General features: G+C 38.0%; 1 protein-coding gene across 2 annotated transcripts in view; it reads left to right on the forward strand.

The window, feature by feature from the left end:
* Positions 1 to 18463, forward strand: part of LOC137260336 (unconventional myosin-Va-like) — a 148515-nt gene extending 130052 nt beyond the window's left edge. For both annotated transcript variants that reach the window (XM_067798014.1, XM_067798015.1), the window contains 11 exons: positions 771 to 891; positions 4926 to 5003; positions 6621 to 6714; positions 9688 to 9837; positions 11470 to 11621; positions 12068 to 12308; positions 13640 to 13782; positions 14622 to 14693; positions 15408 to 15493; positions 16059 to 16230; positions 17035 to 18463. In XM_067798014.1, the coding sequence (XP_067654115.1) occupies positions 771 to 891; positions 4926 to 5003; positions 6621 to 6714; positions 9688 to 9837; positions 11470 to 11621; positions 12068 to 12308; positions 13640 to 13782; positions 14622 to 14693; positions 15408 to 15493; positions 16059 to 16230; positions 17035 to 17271 (1546 nt within the window). In that variant the 3' untranslated portion in view covers positions 17272 to 18463. The remainder of the gene's footprint in view (positions 1 to 770; positions 892 to 4925; positions 5004 to 6620; positions 6715 to 9687; positions 9838 to 11469; positions 11622 to 12067; positions 12309 to 13639; positions 13783 to 14621; positions 14694 to 15407; positions 15494 to 16058; positions 16231 to 17034) is intronic.
* The last annotated feature ends 1399 nt before the right edge of the window (positions 18464 to 19862 follow it).

Raw genomic sequence — 19862 nt, forward strand, 5'->3', positions numbered from 1 at the left:
TCTGAATAATTTAGTTTTTTTAAAAAAGTCATGAATGTGGGTATTCTTTTGAAAGGGGATGAAATTTGCTACAAAATGAATACCCACAACTAGCGTTTTAAAAAGAATGTAATCATTTATATATATTTTTTTTGTTACAGAAACCAGGTTATGTGTAACATATGAATTGATGTTTTTTCTGATTTATATTTCTAATTAACTGAGGTAGCTCATATTGTTTCACAGTGAAATTGCTGAACAATGTTTACTTTTCAGGCCTGTATATGATTTTTCTTGTTCGCCAGATTTTGGACATTTGTTCTAGAAAAGGTCCTGTGGCTTTGTAGGATCATAACATTGAACATGCAAACATTTCCTATTTTCTATGTATCTTAATGTATTTTTGGGTGAATATTTGAACATTATGTCTTTCACTTTATTTCTTAATGATCTATTTCTATTTGTTTCAGAAAGTCACAATGTGTTTTATTCATCATACTTATTATGATCTTGAAAATGTGTCACTTTTAAAATACGTTCAGTACATCAATGTCACTCTTCATCAGTCTACCCCTTTTATTTTTTTAAGGCTGGGATTTCTGTGCTAAAGAATAGTCATTACCATACTTTGTGGATCTGCAGACTTTTTGAAGTAATTATCTGAAAAGTGTTTTGGACTAATGAGGTGAAGATTAACAAGCTTTCACTGTGATCCTTCAAAAAGGCCTTGTATATGCTGTAAACTGCATGCTGTGTTTTGTTTTCTCATTCCAACCTTTTTGTCCTACTAGGTTGCTTCAGACACAGTTAGACAAGACCGAGAAAGACTTTAGAAAGAAGGAGGACGATTTACAAATAGAGATCAGGGAGCTGAAAAAAGAGAATGACCGACAACAGAAACTCATTGGACAGGTATGCTTTGGAATATTTTTTTGTAAAATAGTTGTAATGGGAAATATTTAACCAATGTGTAGGTATTCATTTTCTAGAGGGAAATTTTGACTACTCATTTGCCAGGGTGATTTAAAGACAAAAAATTATATAAGAGATGAAGCAACGTTTTTAATAAAAGGCTTACAAAGACTGTCAACTAGTTGTTTTAATGTTTTGAAATATTCAGCTTTCATTTCTAACATAAACTGTTTTAAATTGCAGCTGAATGAAATTACCAGTGTATGTATAACTTGTTAATTGTTAATGTTAGTGTTGTGTAATTCTTTATGTTCCTCTTTTAAGGACATTTTTGTTCATGGTTCTTTGTGTTCAGAATCAGTGTCTGAGAGTCATTTTTGTGTCCATGTTGTACTTTAATTTGATTTGCTGATCAATAGTCTGGTTCAAAATTTAGTGTTTTATGCATTTTGTGTTGTTGGTTTTTTTCAGGGTGGGTATGTGTGGTTGGGTGGGGGATGGGTAATGCACAAAATTGGTTTTGGAAATCACAGAGTCATAATTAAAATATTCCATAAGTGAAATATGATAGAGAATGTTTGTTTTTGTCAAGATAATAAACAAACTGGAAATCAGTGGGAAATTCGTGATTGCAGGATGCCATTTAGAAAGTGGTCAAATGCAACGAATGTCATATATACTAAGAAAGTGAAATTCCAAATATGACGTATGTTGCTGTGGGAAATTCAACTTTAATCAGATGATAATCAGATTCTATATTTTTATCGAGATTTAGTGGTGACAGATGGATGTATCATGTGCACAAAAGTGTCCTACAAAATAACACTTGCTGTTTTGCTTTGGATAGAATATTTCCCTTATAACTGTGAAAACAGTACATATTCATTAGAACATGAGTGTAGTTTTTGTCTTATTCTGATTGATCAGTCAGAGGTTTCAAATCAACAAGTGTAGTGTGTTGTAATAACTGCAAAGAAGATTGGACACTGAAGTAATAGAAGATATGTTATTCAAATTGCTCAAATAGAGGTTTCAAATCAGCATGTGTAGTCTGTAGTAATAAAGAAAAAGAAGATTAGACACTGAAGTAATAGAAGATATGTTATTCTGATTGGTCAAATAGAGGTTTCAAATCAGCATGTGTAGTCTGTAGTAATAAAGAAAAAGAAGATTAGACACTGAAGTAATAGAAGATATGTTATTCTGATTGGTCAAATAGGGGTTTCAAATCAACAAATTTAGTGTGTGTATTGATGGATCAGAACAAGATTACACATTGATTAATTCAACATGCCTTCCTGTGATTGGTCAATTAGAGGTTTCAAATCAGCAAATGTAGTGTGTATTAGTGCACTAGAACAAGATTAGACATTGAAGTACTAGAATATGACAAATTCTGATTGGTCAATTAGAGGTTTCAAATCAGCAAATGTAGTGTGTACTAGTGCACTAGAACAAGATTAGACATTGAAGTACTAGAATATGACAAATTCTGATTGGTCAATTAGAGGTTTCAAATCAGCAAATGTAGTGTGTACTAGTGCACTAGAACAAGATTAGACATTGAAGTACTAGAACATGACAAATTCTGATTGGTCAATTAGAGGTTTCAAATCAGCAAATGCAGCCTGTACTAATGCTCTAGAACAAGATTGGACATTGAAGTTCTGGACCATGACGAATTCTGACTGGTCAGTTAGAACTTTCAAGTCCCCAAATATAGTGTGTACTAATGAACTAGAACAAGCATAGACACTGAAGCAATAAAACACGCCATGCCCTCATTGGGCAGGGTTGAAAGTTTCGAGTCAGCAAATCTGACATGTAGTGTGGACGAAGACAACATTGGACATCGAAGTATGAGAAATGGACACAAAAATGCTTCAGAATTTTGTTAGTCGCACTCATTCAGTTTATTTGAGTTGACCGTTGTTCAAGTCGCTGTTAAAGTAGACCCGTGAAGGTCCTGGGGTAGAACAGGCCTTCAGCAACCCATGCTTGCCATAAAAGGTGACTATGCTTGTCGTAAGAGGCGACTAACGGGATCGGGTGGTCAGACTAGCTGACTTGGTTGACACATGTCATCGGTTCCCCATTGCGCAGATCGATGCTCATGTTGTTGATCACTGGATTGTCTGGTCCAGACTCGATTATTTACAGACCGTCGCCATATAGCTGGAATATTGCTAAGTGCGACGTAAAACTAAACTCACTCACTCACTCACTGTTAAAGTATTTTTTTGCTTTAGTAACAAATGTTACAAATGTTAAATGTTTCTTGAAATACTGTAGTTATTGTCAGCAGCAGTGCTGGTTACAGCTCATAAGGTACTCACTGATAATCTGTGCTCAGTAGTCGATCAATAATTGATTGTAAATGTAAACACCTCCATGAACTCAAGTGGACAAAATCACGACACAATCATAACGTTGTACACAGAAAACAGGCACTAGTTACATCATGATGACACTGATCAAGTTCCCGTTGTGATATATCTTGCTTACATTGCTGTTTTAGAAGTATTTAATTTGATGTTTCATATTTCACAAATATTGATTAGTCTCAAGAGCTCATCAATAACTGCTTACACAAGATCAATTGATTGACCAATTAATCCATCAGTTGTTCCACTACTAGTCAGTAGTCCGTACTGAGTCAATAGTTGCTGTGTATCTTGGAATTGTCCTGACTACATCTATCACTGGGTTATCTACCCCAGGTTATTTTTTGAGAGGATGAAGGGGTAGCATGGTGGTTAAAGTGTCTGCTCAAAATGCCCAGAAGCTGGATTTTATTACCAAGATGGGTACAATGTGTAAACCACATTTCTGGTGTCTGCAACTGGAATATTGCTAAAAGCGGTCTAAAACTGATACTCAGGAACTCACTGACTATTTCTTGTGATCCTGGAGTACCACTGAATGCAGCAGTAGACTGTAAAAGCTCAGAGAGACAAGAACTGTTCAGCATAGTCAGGGTAGTTGTGTTCACTTCTTGTGTTGACCGATATTTTCTTGTGTCATGCATCACAATTCAGTGTTTTAGGCCAAACCAATTTTATTTCTCATTTTGTGGATCTGTCAGTCGTAATATTTCAAGAATAAGAACAAATAAATAAAAATGAATTTTCCCTTCTCAAAAAATAAAATCCAAATGGTTTTATTTACCAAAAATGTAAACTTACGAGAATACCATTTTAGATTGCTTTTTGCTGCCTATACACTTCATAAAATGCCAGAAGTAAATACTTTTAGTCTTTGAAGGATTATTACTTTGACTGGTGATATATTGTTTTCCCTCTCGCATTTAGGTTTTCTAAGAACCAAAATCCATAAAACGAGAAAATATTGATCTGGCCATAGGCATGAATAGAAACAATTTATTTCAGTTCAGTGAAGAAAACATCTTTGTTATTTGAAAAGTTGTTCGTTTTGTCAGCTGTATGTTGAAGTGTTCATTTAGACATGTAGTGTGACTGTGGAACGCATGTTCTCGTATGAGTGAAACTGAAACCAGTGGAGATTATAGCTCTGTTTGACATCAGTATCAGAAATATATTTAGAGGTCTGATCATTTAATACATTAAATGGAATAAGACATTTACTTTAATGATATACTGGACAAAATGAGTTAGGGATATTGGTATTTTATGACTGATATTTTATCAGTGTATCAATGAATAAATACATCATTATTCAAAATTTATATATATACATATTCCTAACTTTTTTCGTCCAGTATAGTTGTATGATTTGTACTAATCTCACATAGTGTTGGTTTGTTATTCTCGGATTTAATGGGGATTATCTCCTGATATATACTGAGGGAAACAAATAAGGGAACACCACTTCATGGCAGTGTTCCTTTACTCATTTCTTCTTAAATCACTCTTCAAGGCTGGTGATGAAAACTAGAAAATATCAAAGGGACACTTGAATTCTTCTGTGTTCCTTTATTTGTTTTTGTCAGCCTTACAAACCCTGAGAGAGAGAGAAGAGAATAGTGTAGTAAGGATTAATGTTTGTGTTTTTAGAACCTCACACTTGGTCCGGAGGCGAGGATTGAGGCGACGATGCAGCATGAGATTACAAGACTCACTGGTGAAAACTTGGTGAGTAAACACATGGCAATAGCTGATGGAAGGTAAACACAAGACAATGGCTAAATTACTCATGACAATCGCTTGATAACACATGGCAATAGCTGTCAACACATGGCAGTAGCTATCAACACATGGCAACAGCTGTCAACTCATGACAACAGCAGTCAGCTCATGACAGTAGCAGTCAACATAGTGCAATAGCTGTCAATCCATAACAACAGCTGTCAACACATAACAACAGCTGTCAACACATAACAACAGCTGTCAATTCGTGACAGTAGCTATCAACACATGGCAACAGCTGTCAACTCATGACAACAGTTGTCAGCTCATGACAGTAGCTGTCAACATAGTGCAATAGCTGTCAACCCATAACAACAGCTGTCAACACATAACAACAGCTGTCAATTCATGACAGTAGCTTTCAACGCATGACAATAGCTATTAACTCATGACAATAGGTGGCAACTCATGACAACAGTCAAACACTGTCAATAGTTACTATCAAAGTGTCATCCCAAATATGATGTTTGTTATGATAGAAGCAGATCAGTACATGATTGAGCCACAAGAATGGCTGATTGCGTAATAAAAAGGCATGGTAAAATGCATGACAAGTGCTAATTAATGCACAGCAGTGCATGTTTTAACACTTAAGAAAATCTGGTTGATGCACAACAATAGGTCAATAAGTCATGACCACACAAGGTCAATGAAAAGTAATAGCTGATGAAGGCATAATGATCTGGACCTGGTTGTACCAAAGTTAGTAAAACTTTAATTGTTAATCATACTATGATTAATCATTGATTATCTTCAGTTGCATGAAACCTTTAATAAATTAATCCCCTCATTATTCCATTATTAAGCTAACGAAGGTTTGATGGTATCATTAACTCATCATTAGCCATATCAACATGGCAGATGACATAACGTTCTATCAACTACCTATCCGAAAACTCGGGTTTTTTTTAATTTTGAAACATATTGTCCCATTTTGTCTTGATTTCTTTGGATGTTCTATTACTTCCTCTCAGGCTATTAATCTTGGCTGTTATTTTGTCCCATATCAGCTTCTTTTTGTCATTAGGAATGGAGTTAGTCAGTTTAACACACAGATATGATCTTCAGTTGGGTCTGTTAGAAGTTGTATTTCACAACTTCCAAAATAAGTACTATGATTTCTTACAACAGCTATCATGCAGACAATAGATTAGTGTTTACCCGCAATGCATTTTGGATAATAATTAGGGGATTCCCCTAAGTTAATGACGGTTTATTGACGAGGCCTTCATTAGAGGCATACTTAGTTGATGGGTGTTTAAATAAAGGTCTATACAACTGTATTAAAAGACCTCATTAACTAATCAAACATTAAGAATTTAATCAATGATTAGTGTTTAATTGATGATTACATAATTATACGTTGATACAACTTGGCCCTGGTCAATGCATAACAAGAACTGATCGATGCTTAATTAACAATGGCTGATTAAGGCAAAACAATGCATGTGTAATTCACAAAACTAAATTAATTAATTAATTAACTAAAGCCTTCAAAGTTCACAGCCTTCATGGCTAGTAACTGAAGAACATGTGTATGACCTTGACCTTTTGACCTTGTAGGATCTTCGTGAGATGATTGACAAGCAGTCTGACCAGATCAGGAAATTGAAGAAGATGCTGAAGGTGTACTCAAAGAAGCTTAAAGATGGCGAAGGTATGCTTGTTTTCAAGCCTGTGTGTCCACAGATGAAATCCACAAGTACTGAAATAACACACTCCAAGGATACAAACTTAGTAGAACTCTGTTTGGTATTGGGGCAGTGTTGAAGCCTAGTAGTTAAAGTGTTGGCTCATCACGCCAATGACCTGGGTTCGATTCACCATATGGGTACAATGTGTGCCGTGATATTGCTGGAATATTGCTAAAAGCGGCGTAAAGCCATACTCACTCCTGTTGGGTTGCTGGGTTTGTTCTCTAATAACTCAGTACAGCAGGAATTACAAATACACCAAAAATGTAAATAGTCTTCCAAGTGATTTGTATCCAGTGTATTTGTTATCAAGGATTTTTTACATATGTGAAATTGTGGACATCCAGATATTAAGGGTTTTTTCCTTAAGATTTTTGAGATGTCTTTGAGTAATATACAGCCACATTCCTGTGAGCTCATTGGTAGCTGGGTAGCCTTGTAGTTAGAGCATTTGCCTGTCACACCTGAAAAGCCAGGTTCGATTCTCCACATCAGTACTGTGTATGAAGATCAGTTCAGGTGTCCCCCGTGGGACCGTCTATGATTTATGACTTGGGTTATGTGGGTGGGATGGTTTGTCACCCATTTTGTTCTGTGAAGCTAGTGGGGTCATCAATTTTGTAGGTAAATAGAAACAAAAGTATGTACATGACATGTAGGGTGGTGGCCTCTTGTGGCTGGTTTTGGATCATGGCACAGTATAATTAGAGTGCTCTCCCTTCATTTATTGCTGACATAGGACATTTGCAACGCTCCCTCACAATTTCATCCTCCATCTCTCTCAGTCCTACATCTGGTAAGATCGTGTTGTCTAGTCATATTTTCACCCCTCATTCTCACAATGGTTTGCTCCACATAAAAGAAAAAGTGGTTCCATTTGTGTTCTAGGGGTGAAGGGTGGATTACTGTTTGTGAATAGCCATATTTCCTGTTCACTCCTTTGTGTCAAAATTTTTATTTCTAGAAGTTTTACATTTGATTTGAAAATTTTGTAATAAAAATCTTTAGTAGATGTTGTTATGAAGTGTTATTTGAAATTATACTAGCATTTGTTTTGAACTTTTTGTGATAAAATCATTTAGCTGCTGGTGCTATGAGTTATTTAGATTATCACAAATTTGGTTTTGAAATGCATGCTGTAGTAATATGTGTGTATCCTTTACGTAGGTTTATGTTGAACATTCCACGAAATAAATTGGTAATGGCATCTTGTGGTCAGATATGCTGACTTGATTGACACTTTTCATAATATCCTAATTGTTCAGATTAATGCTAATGCTGTTGATCATTGGATTATCTGGACCAGACATTATTATTTACAGACTGATGCCAGATAGATGGGATACTGCAGTGTTAAACAACAAACAAATGAAAATGCAGGGCATGTTTTCAATATGAATCAACTGATAACATATCCCAGAAACAATGAATAATATACATGTGTGTGTTTTTAATATTGATGTGTCAGTAGTGAATGTGACTTCTTGCATGATCGTCAATATAGAAACACTGTATATATTGACTATGTCTCAGCAGGGTTGTATAACACCTGTCACATCTGTGATATATTCAATTTCTAGGTGTGTTATACGACTGTCACGTAAACCTGGCTGCATGTGTGATGTATGTAGTGCTAGATGTGTGCTGTTTATATCAGTCAAGACAACATGTTTCATATTCATGTGTACGAATACAAATGTGTTAGGGGTCTAGTGGTTAAAGTGATTGCTTATCATGCCAAAGACCAGGGTTTGACTCCCACTGATATTTCAGCAGTAAGAATGGCATAAAACCATACTCACTCACTCACTCACTTAGATGTGTGGTAGTGATGTTCAACAAATGAAATGTTATATATTGGGTTTTTGGCGTTATTGTTGTTGTTTATAAATTCCCATTTTCTTATAATTTTACATGGAAATATATATAATAAGCAACTGATTCTATATAGTAGAGTTTGAGTGAAATGAAACATTGCCAAAAAACGTGAAGAACAAGGGTACTGAAAGTCACCAGCACCATGTTTGATTCAAACACCCAAACACAACAGACTGGTGCACGTGGACAAGAGACTTCCAACATGTCGTTTGCACACAAAATGTTGCATTATCCTTTGAGTGTAAATGACCTCACCACTATTATGCATATGACTGTGGAATTTAAGGGTGTTCCCATTCTTTTTGTTTGTAGCATATTTTCCGAACATATGAGTGGTAAGAAGTTCAAGGTCACCCTGTTGCTTGATTTGGCTATAACTAAATCTGTCATCAGCGTTCAAAGTCTGAAATTTGGACATGTGATGCCTGCAAAAGGCCCTACATTTCTTTTTCCTTTGAAAAGGCCCTAATTGCTATGATTTGTCCTAAAACAAAACATACCGCTATTGAAATATCTTTCATTTTTATGTAAGCATATTTTTTTCGGCTACCTGATTGGTCTAGAGGCTGTCACGTGAACATCAACAGAAAAGGATATTTACTCCAACCCACGTCCGACCAAAAGTCATCAACTTGAGATCACTATGACATCAAACTATGACATTTTGTGTGCTGTATATTACAAAATTATGACCTGATAGAAATGTTTATGTTATTAGCAGCTTAAAGATGAAAACAGTGTCTACATTCAAATTTTGGGCTGGTGAATTATTTTGTCTTCTAGTAACTTTCAAACATAGCTAGCCCAACTGACTATCAAAATTTGGAAACTATTTGTGATAACTGTCAACAGGCTTGTAGTAATATTGTTATATCTGTATTGAATCATTGAAGTTGAGGGGCGATGGTGTAGCCTAATAGTTAAGGCGTTAGCTTAGGGTTTGATCCCCCATATGAATACAATATGTGAAGCCTGTTGTAGTGCTGTGATATTGCTAAAAGTGGTGGAAAACCAAACTCACTCATTCACTCACTCATTAATATCGATGTGATTGACAGCTGCAGAGATTCAGGCTGAGCTGGAACAAGAGGAGAGGAGCAGTGCCAATGGCGCCCTGGCGACGGTGAAACATAGACAGAGAATATTCCTGGGCATGCTGGAGTACAAGCGGGAAGACGAAGGCGCCCTGTTGAAGAACCTCATACTTGGTAAGGAGCAGACCTGATGATGGGGACAATTAGGAAATAAACATCATGTGTTGGCCATTTTCTGGGTAATATCGAGTACACAACAAAACAATTGTTTTCTATGTCTCTACATGTCAATACACAGTGAATAGTCTTGTGTTTTCCGGGAATTGAATACCATTTGATCATGACCTGATGATAACCTGAATTAGGAAATAAACATCATGTGTTTGCCTATTTCCAGCTAATATCAAGTATTTAAAGCCCAGGAATACATTTGGAACCGACAACGTTTTACTGTCTGCACTCATTTACATCGAGTGAAGTGGCATCAGCTTACCATTTCAGCTGGTTCCCATGGTAGCATCTGAAGGTGTTCATATGTGACATCATTCTGACTTTACGTCACAATATGATTTGAATGATGTCACCACTGTAAATGACACAAGAAAACAATTGTTTGCGATGTCTCTACGTGTCAATACACAGCGAATAGTCTTGCGTTTTCCGGGAATCGAATACCATTTGATCATGTTTTTCAACCTATCAGATTATAGAACACAACAACTTTCGGTTTACAATATAAGTTATTCAGTGGTCAGGATGGGGCATGGGTTGACATGGACTCCAAGGGACCAGTGAACAATATATTTATCTTACCAAACACCTCAATGTTAAATTTGAACTGTTTGAAGCATGGATTTTGGATCGTACACTTCAGCCAACCTGTGTGAATCAAACAATTCAAATCTTGCATCTTGCTGTTTTTACCACAGGTATTTTCTCTGTAAAGTCGCCACGGTGTAAATTCCCTCTTTCATATTCAAAGGGTTTACATGTGAACTATTTGTCAAAATTTATGTATTGGAATGCGAGGCAAATCTTTTTTGTAGCCGTTGCTAGATTTTGCAGACAACACAGACTTAAATTTCTCTATCTTCCTTTCATTTGCATTCGCAAAACATCAGTTTTTTTTGCGTACATCATGCATGATTCAATATTCTTCGAGATAAAGGATTACTACCATGAAATACAGAATGAGTTGCCACTGTCAGCGGGGTACATTGAAAATAATAAAAGAGTGCTAAGCCAATCAGAAAATGACATTTAAATATGAGGTAAGATAAGAATTATTATGTCAGGAAATTAACCTTTTTAACTCTAATGGCATTGGATCAAATGGATGGAATGTTTGGACTGGTTATACAAGTTGGTAGTGGTGATTTAAACGACAAAATAAATAGTGTTATGAGTCATTAAATCCATGAAGGGTTAAAGTCTTCACATTCTAATTGGCTTGGAATTGAATTGGTAGATGTTTTTGAGTGATCATGAAAATACTGGGGATGATGAATACATTTATAAATGAAATATTGTCCTCAGTCATTAAGTCAGCGAAGGGTTGAAAAATGTCATACCAAGTCTTTGTTTCCCCTATCCAAGTGATGTCGACGATGGCAATGATAATGATTATGACAATGATGATGATCATAATGATGACAATTATGACGACGATGAGGAGGAGGATGATGATGATGATGATGACGGCGACGACAACGATGATGATGATGATGACAGTTATGATGATGATAATGCTGATGACGATTATGATGATAATACCAATGATGATGACGACTCTTATCTACTTTGCAGACTTGCGGCCCAAGTTCTCATCTGGACAGATTCCTGGCCTCCCAGCATACATCCTGTTCATGTGCGTGCGTCACACCGACTACACCAATGACGATGAGAAAGTCCGCTCGCTACTCACAGGCACTATCAATAGCATCAAGAAGGTGGTCAAGGTAAACAATGCTAAACTTGCTTCACTGTGCCACTTCTGATTGGAACTCACGCAGTGTTGGACCAGTTGCCTTCCTTACATGTTTTGTTTAGTCACTGCAGTGAAAAAAATGGTTCCAAAATATTTTACATGTAATTTCAATGTATCGATCAGTTTTGATACTGCACTGATGCAAAGAAATGAATACCAATAATAAATTTGTGAATACCAATTCTAGATTCAATCAGGAACAGTCACGTTTTCTTTATTGGGGTGGTGGAGTAGGCTAGTGCTTGAAGGGTTCCAGGCTGAAGGCCTGGGTTCAGTTGCCTCATAGGTAGGTGAGGCCCATTTCTGGTGTTCCCTGGTATCATGTTGTGGAATAGTATAATCCTGAAAATGACCTAAATCCATCTCCCTCACATTAATATAACCATGGATTACCAAGACGGGAACTCTTGTCGACAGAAACACCCGGAGGACATAGAGCGGTGTACGATGTGGCTGGCCAACACGTGCCGCTTACTCCACACACTGAAGCAGTACAGTGGTGAGAAGACCTTCCAGGCAGAGAACACCCCTAAGCAGAATGAGCAGTGTCTCCGCAACTTTGACCTGTCGGAATACAGGCAGGTGTTTAGTGACCTGGCGGTGTGGGTGTACCAAGGTCTCATCAAGGTCATGCAGGAGATGATACAGCCCAATATAGGTGAGTCTGTGTGAGTCTGTGTGAGTTGTGCGAGTCTGAGTTTATGTGTGTGAGTTGTGTGGGGCTGTGTGAGTTATGTGAGTCTGTGTGAGTTTTGTGAGTGTGTTATGTGAGTTAGTGAGTCATGTGAGGCTCTTTGAACTATGTGAGTCTGTGTTATCTGAGTCTGTGTGGTTTATGTGATTCTTTTTGAGTACATGTGTGTGTTTTGAGATAAATATTACATGTTAAACATGTTTGAGTCTGTGTTAGCGTTAGACTGAATGAATCTGAGTGTTCATAGGTGGATTTGGAGGGGGCATGAACGGGTGCTCACTACCCCGTTTGTCCCGAAAGTTTAGTAAATGACCACTGGTATTCTCATGAAAATGAAGTGTGCATCCCACCTTTCTCAGCTGTATCTGGTACCTGGTATTTCTGTGTATGACACTGTGAGAGTCTTGTCTATATGTGTCCTTCTGTGTGAGTCCTTGACTCAGGCTTAGTCTCTGAATATATGCATTTTTGGCAGTAACAAACAAACCCATTTTATTTGAAAAGGAGCCCCAGGGAGACTAGAGATTCAGAACCTTAGGAAATCTAGACTTGCTTCATTTAAGGCTTGAACACTGCTGTGAAGGCTTGGCTTTAGGCAGAATAATGTGGTTCAGGGACTTTGAGACAGACTATGTGAGTCCATGTGAGTGAGGCCGTCCATGTAACACTATGTTAGTCAATATATGTATTATACTGTGGGAGTTTTCGTGAGTCAGTGATCTGTGAGCATGTTAGTTATACCAAGACACACAGGGTCTCATCAAGATCATGCAGATGATACAATATAGGTGTGTCTCTTTAAAAGTGAGTCTGTTATGTGAGTCTGTGTGAGGTAAAAAGAGTATATGTCAGGTTTTTGGAGTGTGTGATAGTTTCTGTGAGTGCATAAGAGTGTGTGAGTTTATGTCAGTATATGCGAGTGTGTGAGAGTTTATGTGTCTGTGTGCATTAATGTGAGATTGTGTCAGTCTGTGACTTTACGAGAGTTTATCTCATATTTTGTTAGTGTGCACTTGTCTGTGTGAGTGCACAAGAGAGTTTGAGTTTATGTGAGTATATGTGAGTTTATTTGAGTCTGTATGAGATTATGTGAGTGTAGAATGTGGCAAGAGTTTGTCAGTTTTCCCAAGTCTTATAGAGATACTAAGCTTAAAAATGAAATGTTTCTGAAAGCCAACTGACCTACTCTTATCCCACAACTTGGCCAATGTTGGATGTGCATACTGCTTGTGTTAGGTTTACCATGATACCCCTCTCAGACACATCCTAATGACTCCTCCTTGTGTTTGTTCCAGTGCCCGCTGTGTTGGAGCATGAAGCTATCGCGGGTCTGACTGCCAGCAAACCCTCCGGACTTCGTGGTCGTAGCAGCAGCACAGCCAGGGACCCTGACGAAGATGATAGCAAGGTGTACTCGCTGGACTCACTCATGAGATCGGTGAGAGCCTCCACATGTTATTTCAGCACAAGAAACTAGACTCATTGCACTGTCTTATGAAGATTGACACTGAACTATTCATGACTCTCTTACTTAAACACAGAGATACCAGCCTGTACAATTATATCGTGGTAACCATGCATTTCAGTTTCAAAAAATGCCAATATGGAAAATTCTACAAAATTTGGAGGAAACTGCATTATAATTCTAGCATGTGGACTAAAACTGAAATTTAAAAAAAACTAAAAACTAAACTAAAATTTTTGTCGATTACATACATTTTTTGACTTAATTTTGATTTACATTCTTTTCATCAAATGTAGCATGATGACTGCCTATCGTGAGTTTACCTCTAGTATCAATTGATTAATTCTGGTTTGATTTGCCACTTTTAGCTTTCTCATGTCTACGTCAGTGGTATTCTAAAAAAAGTTTCACATTCTGGCAAAATAGGCACAAGAAACAATTGGCATTGTTAGTTGTTGTAAGTTTGTGCCTGTTTAATAGGATTGATATCATGACATGATAACTAGTAGTGGCAAATTTGACCGGAATTGATAGTACGAGTATACCCGTGGTGTCTGTCAAATCTGCTGTTGGAGTTGCGTTAAATTAGAAACTTAATTGGAGTCACATTATCTTTCTCTGAATCCATCATAATTTTTAGCATTTAGTTGACCTCTAATTATAGGGTCATCGTTCTAATTTTGATCTTTGAAGATACTATTTGCAACACTGGCATCTCTGTAAATATAGACTGAAGACATAACACTTAAGGCCCAACTCACTGAATATAGACAGCAGTTCCACTTCTCTCTATCTATTGTTCTTGTCCACAGCTGAACAGCTTCATGAGAATAGTGACGCAGCACGCTGTCGACCCTGAGCTTGTCAAACAGATATTCAGACAGGTGAGAATTATACTATGCTATATAAGACATTTGTCTAGTGCCGATATTCAGTTCGCCAGTTCAACTGCTCAAGGGTCCTTTGGTTTTTCTTGCTTTTGGGCATCATATAATTCTTGCAGCGTACTAATGTTTTCTCATAATCAGCTACAAACAATTTTTGAACACTTGTTTGCATTAACAATATGTTGAACTTTTAACAAGTTTGGTTTTGCCTGTTATGTTTCTTATGACTACAAGCATGTTCCAAGTCAAGATTGAATTTATTTTAAAGAAATTTATGTTTTTAAGATACTAGTAATCCTTTAAAGATGCAAAATTTGCAAATTCATTTTGCACAAAGAAACCCAGATGACTACTTTTTTTACTTTTGTGCATTAACAATAAAAACCAGAAAAAATTAATAAATGACGCTAACCAATTATTTTCGATGATGATGATGATGATGATGATGATGATGATGATGATGATGATGATGGTGGTGGTGGTGGTGATGATGGTGGTGGTGGTGGTGATGATGATGATGATGATGATGATGATGATGGTGGTGATGGTGGTGGTGGTGGTGATGATGATGATGATGATGATGATGATGATGATGATGATGATGATGATGGTGGTGGTGATGATGATGATGATGATGGTGGTGGTGGTGATGATGGTGGTGGTGGTGGTGATGATGATGATGATGATGATGATGATATGTCTGTGTTTCAGCTCTACTACTTCATCTGTGCTGGAGCACTCAACAACCTTCTGTTGAGGAAAGACATGTGCAACTGGTCCAAGGGCATGCAAATTAGGTGAGTTCGTCTTGCTGTCCTGTGGGGATTCTGGGATAGATTTGACACTCGTACTTGTTTGCACTCCATTCCTAAGCATCAAGGAAATGAAGCAGTAACACATCAAGTCAGAGTCACTTTGGTGTATCTGAGTGGGATGATGTGGAAAATACAACAGAATACCTGGCATTTTATGTCCGTGCACACAAATGTACAGCCGACGAATGTCCAGGCTAGAACTGGTCTTCAGCTGCCCATGCTTGTCGTAAGAGGCAGCTAACGGGATCTGGTGGAGAGGCTCGTTGATTTGGTTGACACATGTCATCATATTCCACTTGCGAATGTTGATGGTCTTGCTCTTGATCACTGGATTGTCCGAGCTATATTTGATTATTTACAGACAGTTACCATATGGCTGGAATATTACAGAGGGCCACAACAAACACAAATTTACACACACACTTGCTCTCACACTAACACTCACATTCATGCACTTCCATAAAGTGCACTGACCTTGAACTTGATGTTGAACCCATGACCTCATCTGACCTCACCTGACCTCACCTGTTTGTGTGTTATGCTGCAGATACAACATTAGCCACCTGGAACAGTGGTTGCGAGACAACAAGCTGCACGAGTCCGGCGCTACAGGCACGCTGGACACCGTCATCCAGGCGTCGCAGCTCTTGCAGGCTAGGAAAACTGACGCTGATGTTGAGAGTGTGTGTGAGATGTGCTCCAAACTCACACTTCCACAGGTAAGTCAGTACTCAAAAACAGTGAGTAATTCTGATGTGGAAAGTCATGGCCGAACACAATCCAAGCGTAGAGTAAGTCTTCCCCATGCTTGCCTCAAATGGCAACTGTGCTTCTTGTAAGCAGCAACTAACGGGATTGGTTGACACATGTGCAGATCGATGCGTATGCTGTTGATCACTGAATTGTCCTGTCGACACTCGATTATTTACAGACCACCACCAAATAGCTGGAATATTGCTGAGTGTGGCATAAAACCAAACCCACTCACTAATGGTCAAAGCACTGTATCATTACTACAGGGTTTCTGATGTTAATCTGGGTAAGAGAATGTCCCTAGCAAAGAATGTTGTTTCATGTTAGAACTGGATCGCTGGGCTTGATGACATGCCATGAACGGCAACTATGTTTGTTGTAAGAGGCGACTAACGAGATTGGGTAGTCAAGTTCGCTGACTTGGTTGACACGTCATCGGTTCCCATTTGCACATACAGATATCAAGGCACGATGTGCATAATATCACTCACTAATTTATTTTACCCAGGCTTAACTAGTTCTTTAGTAATTTCTTGAACAATCCCACAGGACACATCATATTACTGCTAGCAGGCCATGTCATAATGCCAGGGTATAGAACAGGGTTGTATTTACTCTTATAGACAAATTTATTGTAAAAGTGCAGAAAATAGCGAACTTCCTGACTTTTGAGTAAGGTATTAAGATCCTGGACCTGTACATCAGTGGACAAGATTCGTAGATCTGCAGATAGCAACTCACTTAAATCTTGATTCACCATGTGTTTGTAGATTGTGAAGATCCTGAACCTGTACACGCCGGTGGATGAGTTCGAGGAGCGAGTGCCAATCTCCTTCATCAGGAAGATCCAGGAGAAGCTCAAGTCCAGAGAAGGTGCCTCCAACACTCTCCTCATGGAGACCAAGTTCTCGTACCCTGTCACCTTCCCCTTCAACCCATCCTCCATCGCCTTGGAAACCATCGAGGTGCCTGAGCAGCTCCATCTAGGATTCCTCAAGAGGATATGAGGAGATAACTCTGTTGATTATCTAGGAAATAGCATGGTCTGGCTATTGTTTGGAGTCATGTCATGTATAGAGACAAATTTACATTTGACATGTAAAGAAACACTGAAGATGAAATGTTGGATTTCTTTCTCGACAAACAATCTTCCAGTTCTGTTTTGAAATATTTCAAGATGTCAGTTGAGGATGGCAACCAGTTGACTCCAAGCTACTTTAGTTGGTCCTCTGACCAGGAACCTATTGTGTATATTTTGAACAGGATCCTAATGGATCATCGTTTCACAAGTCACAAAACAAACAAATGGATCATCGATCCAGATTTGGAATCACAAGTGACAAAGGGCTGATACATGATCCAAAAGTACCTCTGCCAGACGTGCCACCCACCAAAGGAACAGAGCGGTCTGTTGGATCAGTGTCTATGAAAGCTGAAGTGATTGCTACAGACTGGAAGCATTTGTGATAGAACTGTGTTCGAGCATTGATCAAACCAAGACACAGACAACCAAAGTTTCAACCCGTTTCTATGGTTACTGTTGGATAAGTTGGTACAGATGATGGTTGCAGTCACAGCACTTTTATTTATCACAGGTTATGTGAGCAGGGGAACATGCAGTGAATATTCATTAATCTGAATGATGATAATCTGGAAAGCCTGCCTTCTGGCAGTTAAAATGATTTAAATGAAACTAGACACACTGAGGCGTTGATGGGACATGTGGTTTTGAATGATTTCACTGTTCTGGATTTCACTACAGATCATCAAATTTTCACTGGATTAGCATGGTCAGCATTGCAGGATTTCACTGCATATAAGCAGGAGATTAGCAGGATTTCACTGCATATAAGCAGGAGATTAGCAGGATTTTACTGCTGAGAAGCAGGAAATTAGGATTTCACTGTGTAAATGCAGGAAATAGCAGAATTTCACTTAAGATTTGCCGGAAATTAGTTGGAATTCATTCATGATTTGCAGGATTGACTGTTGATTAGCAGGATTTTACTGGTGATTTGGATGATTTCACTGTAAATGACTTGTCTGACTGCGTAACAGAGTTAGGTATGGAGATGGTATCCTTTGTTTTATGCATAGCTGCCGTCAGATCTTTCCTATTTGTACAAATTTACAACTAATCTATAAACAATATCTTATCCCTAAATTCATATGAATAGTATGCCAATCTACGTGAAAAAACAAGGAAAAGGTTTTCATGTCTGACTGGTAAAGTGAGGGTCATCATTTAGCCCAACACCTTTACTACATACGTGTCCTTGTCTTCTTCATTAACTGATATGAAGCAAGTTTAGGATTTTGGTTTGCATCCATTCAGTTGAGACTCTATACAACTCGTTGGAAGTTAATACAAATGTATCTTCAAAATGGAGTGAGTGAGTGAGGTGTTACGCTGATTTTAACAACATTCCATCAACATCACGGCAGGGGACACAAAAAAATGAGCTGCACACATTGTACCCATATGGGGAATCAAACCCGTTTTTTGGTATGATGAGCGAACGCTTTAACCACAAGGCTACCCCAACCCCCTCAAATTGTTGGAAGTTAATAGCATCAAAATGGAGTCAGTTTGGTTTCACATTGCTTGTAACTACATTCCAGCAATATCATGAAGGGGTCACCACAAGTGGGCTTCACACAAGTGTACCCATTTTGGGAATTGAATCAGGGTCTTTGCAGTGAAAGGGCCTAGTGGTTAAGGCGTTGGCTTGGTAAGCCCAAGACCCTGGTTCAATTCCACTATATGAGTACAGTGTGTGAAGCTTTTTTATCATCCAAAACTGTGTTCTACAGGAGATATCACTTGTGTGAGATCAGACGATATCTCCTTGGAGATTGTATGTATCTCCTTGGAGGTATCGTTTGGACAGATTTTGCACAATGCCCTGACAATGCTATGATGTCATGAACTTGATGACATCACAATGCTATGACATCACTGCACTGCACTGGAAATCTAATGGCAAACCACAGATATACATTTTTATATGCTAATGAAGAATGATACTGGATTATAAATAGAATTTCACCCACATGTCTACTGGTATCAGTTATATCAATACTTGTTGGTAAAGGTAGCATATTTGTTCCTTTATCAACTCGTGTTGATATGTTTGATATCAGTAGACACGTGGGTGAGATTCACTATTCCTCACTCACTCACTTCAATGTGATGAGGGAACACTTTAATCACTCCACTACACCAAAGCCTGGTAGTCAAAATGGAAACCGTTAACATTTCCAGTGTCATTAGGTTTTTGTGTCCTGACCAGACGAATATACTAATATGTTGATTGTCAAGTTGGCAGTCATGTGAAAACTCTTTAGGGACATGGTGCTGTATGGACATATGGACATTTGTTCACAAGATGGACCAGTGTTGTTCAAAGTCTAAATGGTTGAATCTGTAATATTGCATGTTGTTTGTCAAATATCAAATGTTGAAATATCAAATGTTGAAGTATGCCCTGTGCAAACAAGTCATGCTGGTGTTGGACAATTGTTGTGCAATAGTTCAACAGTTAATATATGTAATTAAACAAACTGCTAGAACATGTACTGATATAATGATATAATT

Source organism: Haliotis asinina, chromosome 13 (genome assembly GCF_037392515.1).
Source record: "Haliotis asinina isolate JCU_RB_2024 chromosome 13, JCU_Hal_asi_v2, whole genome shotgun sequence".
Taxonomy (NCBI): Eukaryota; Metazoa; Mollusca; class Gastropoda; order Lepetellida; family Haliotidae; genus Haliotis; species Haliotis asinina.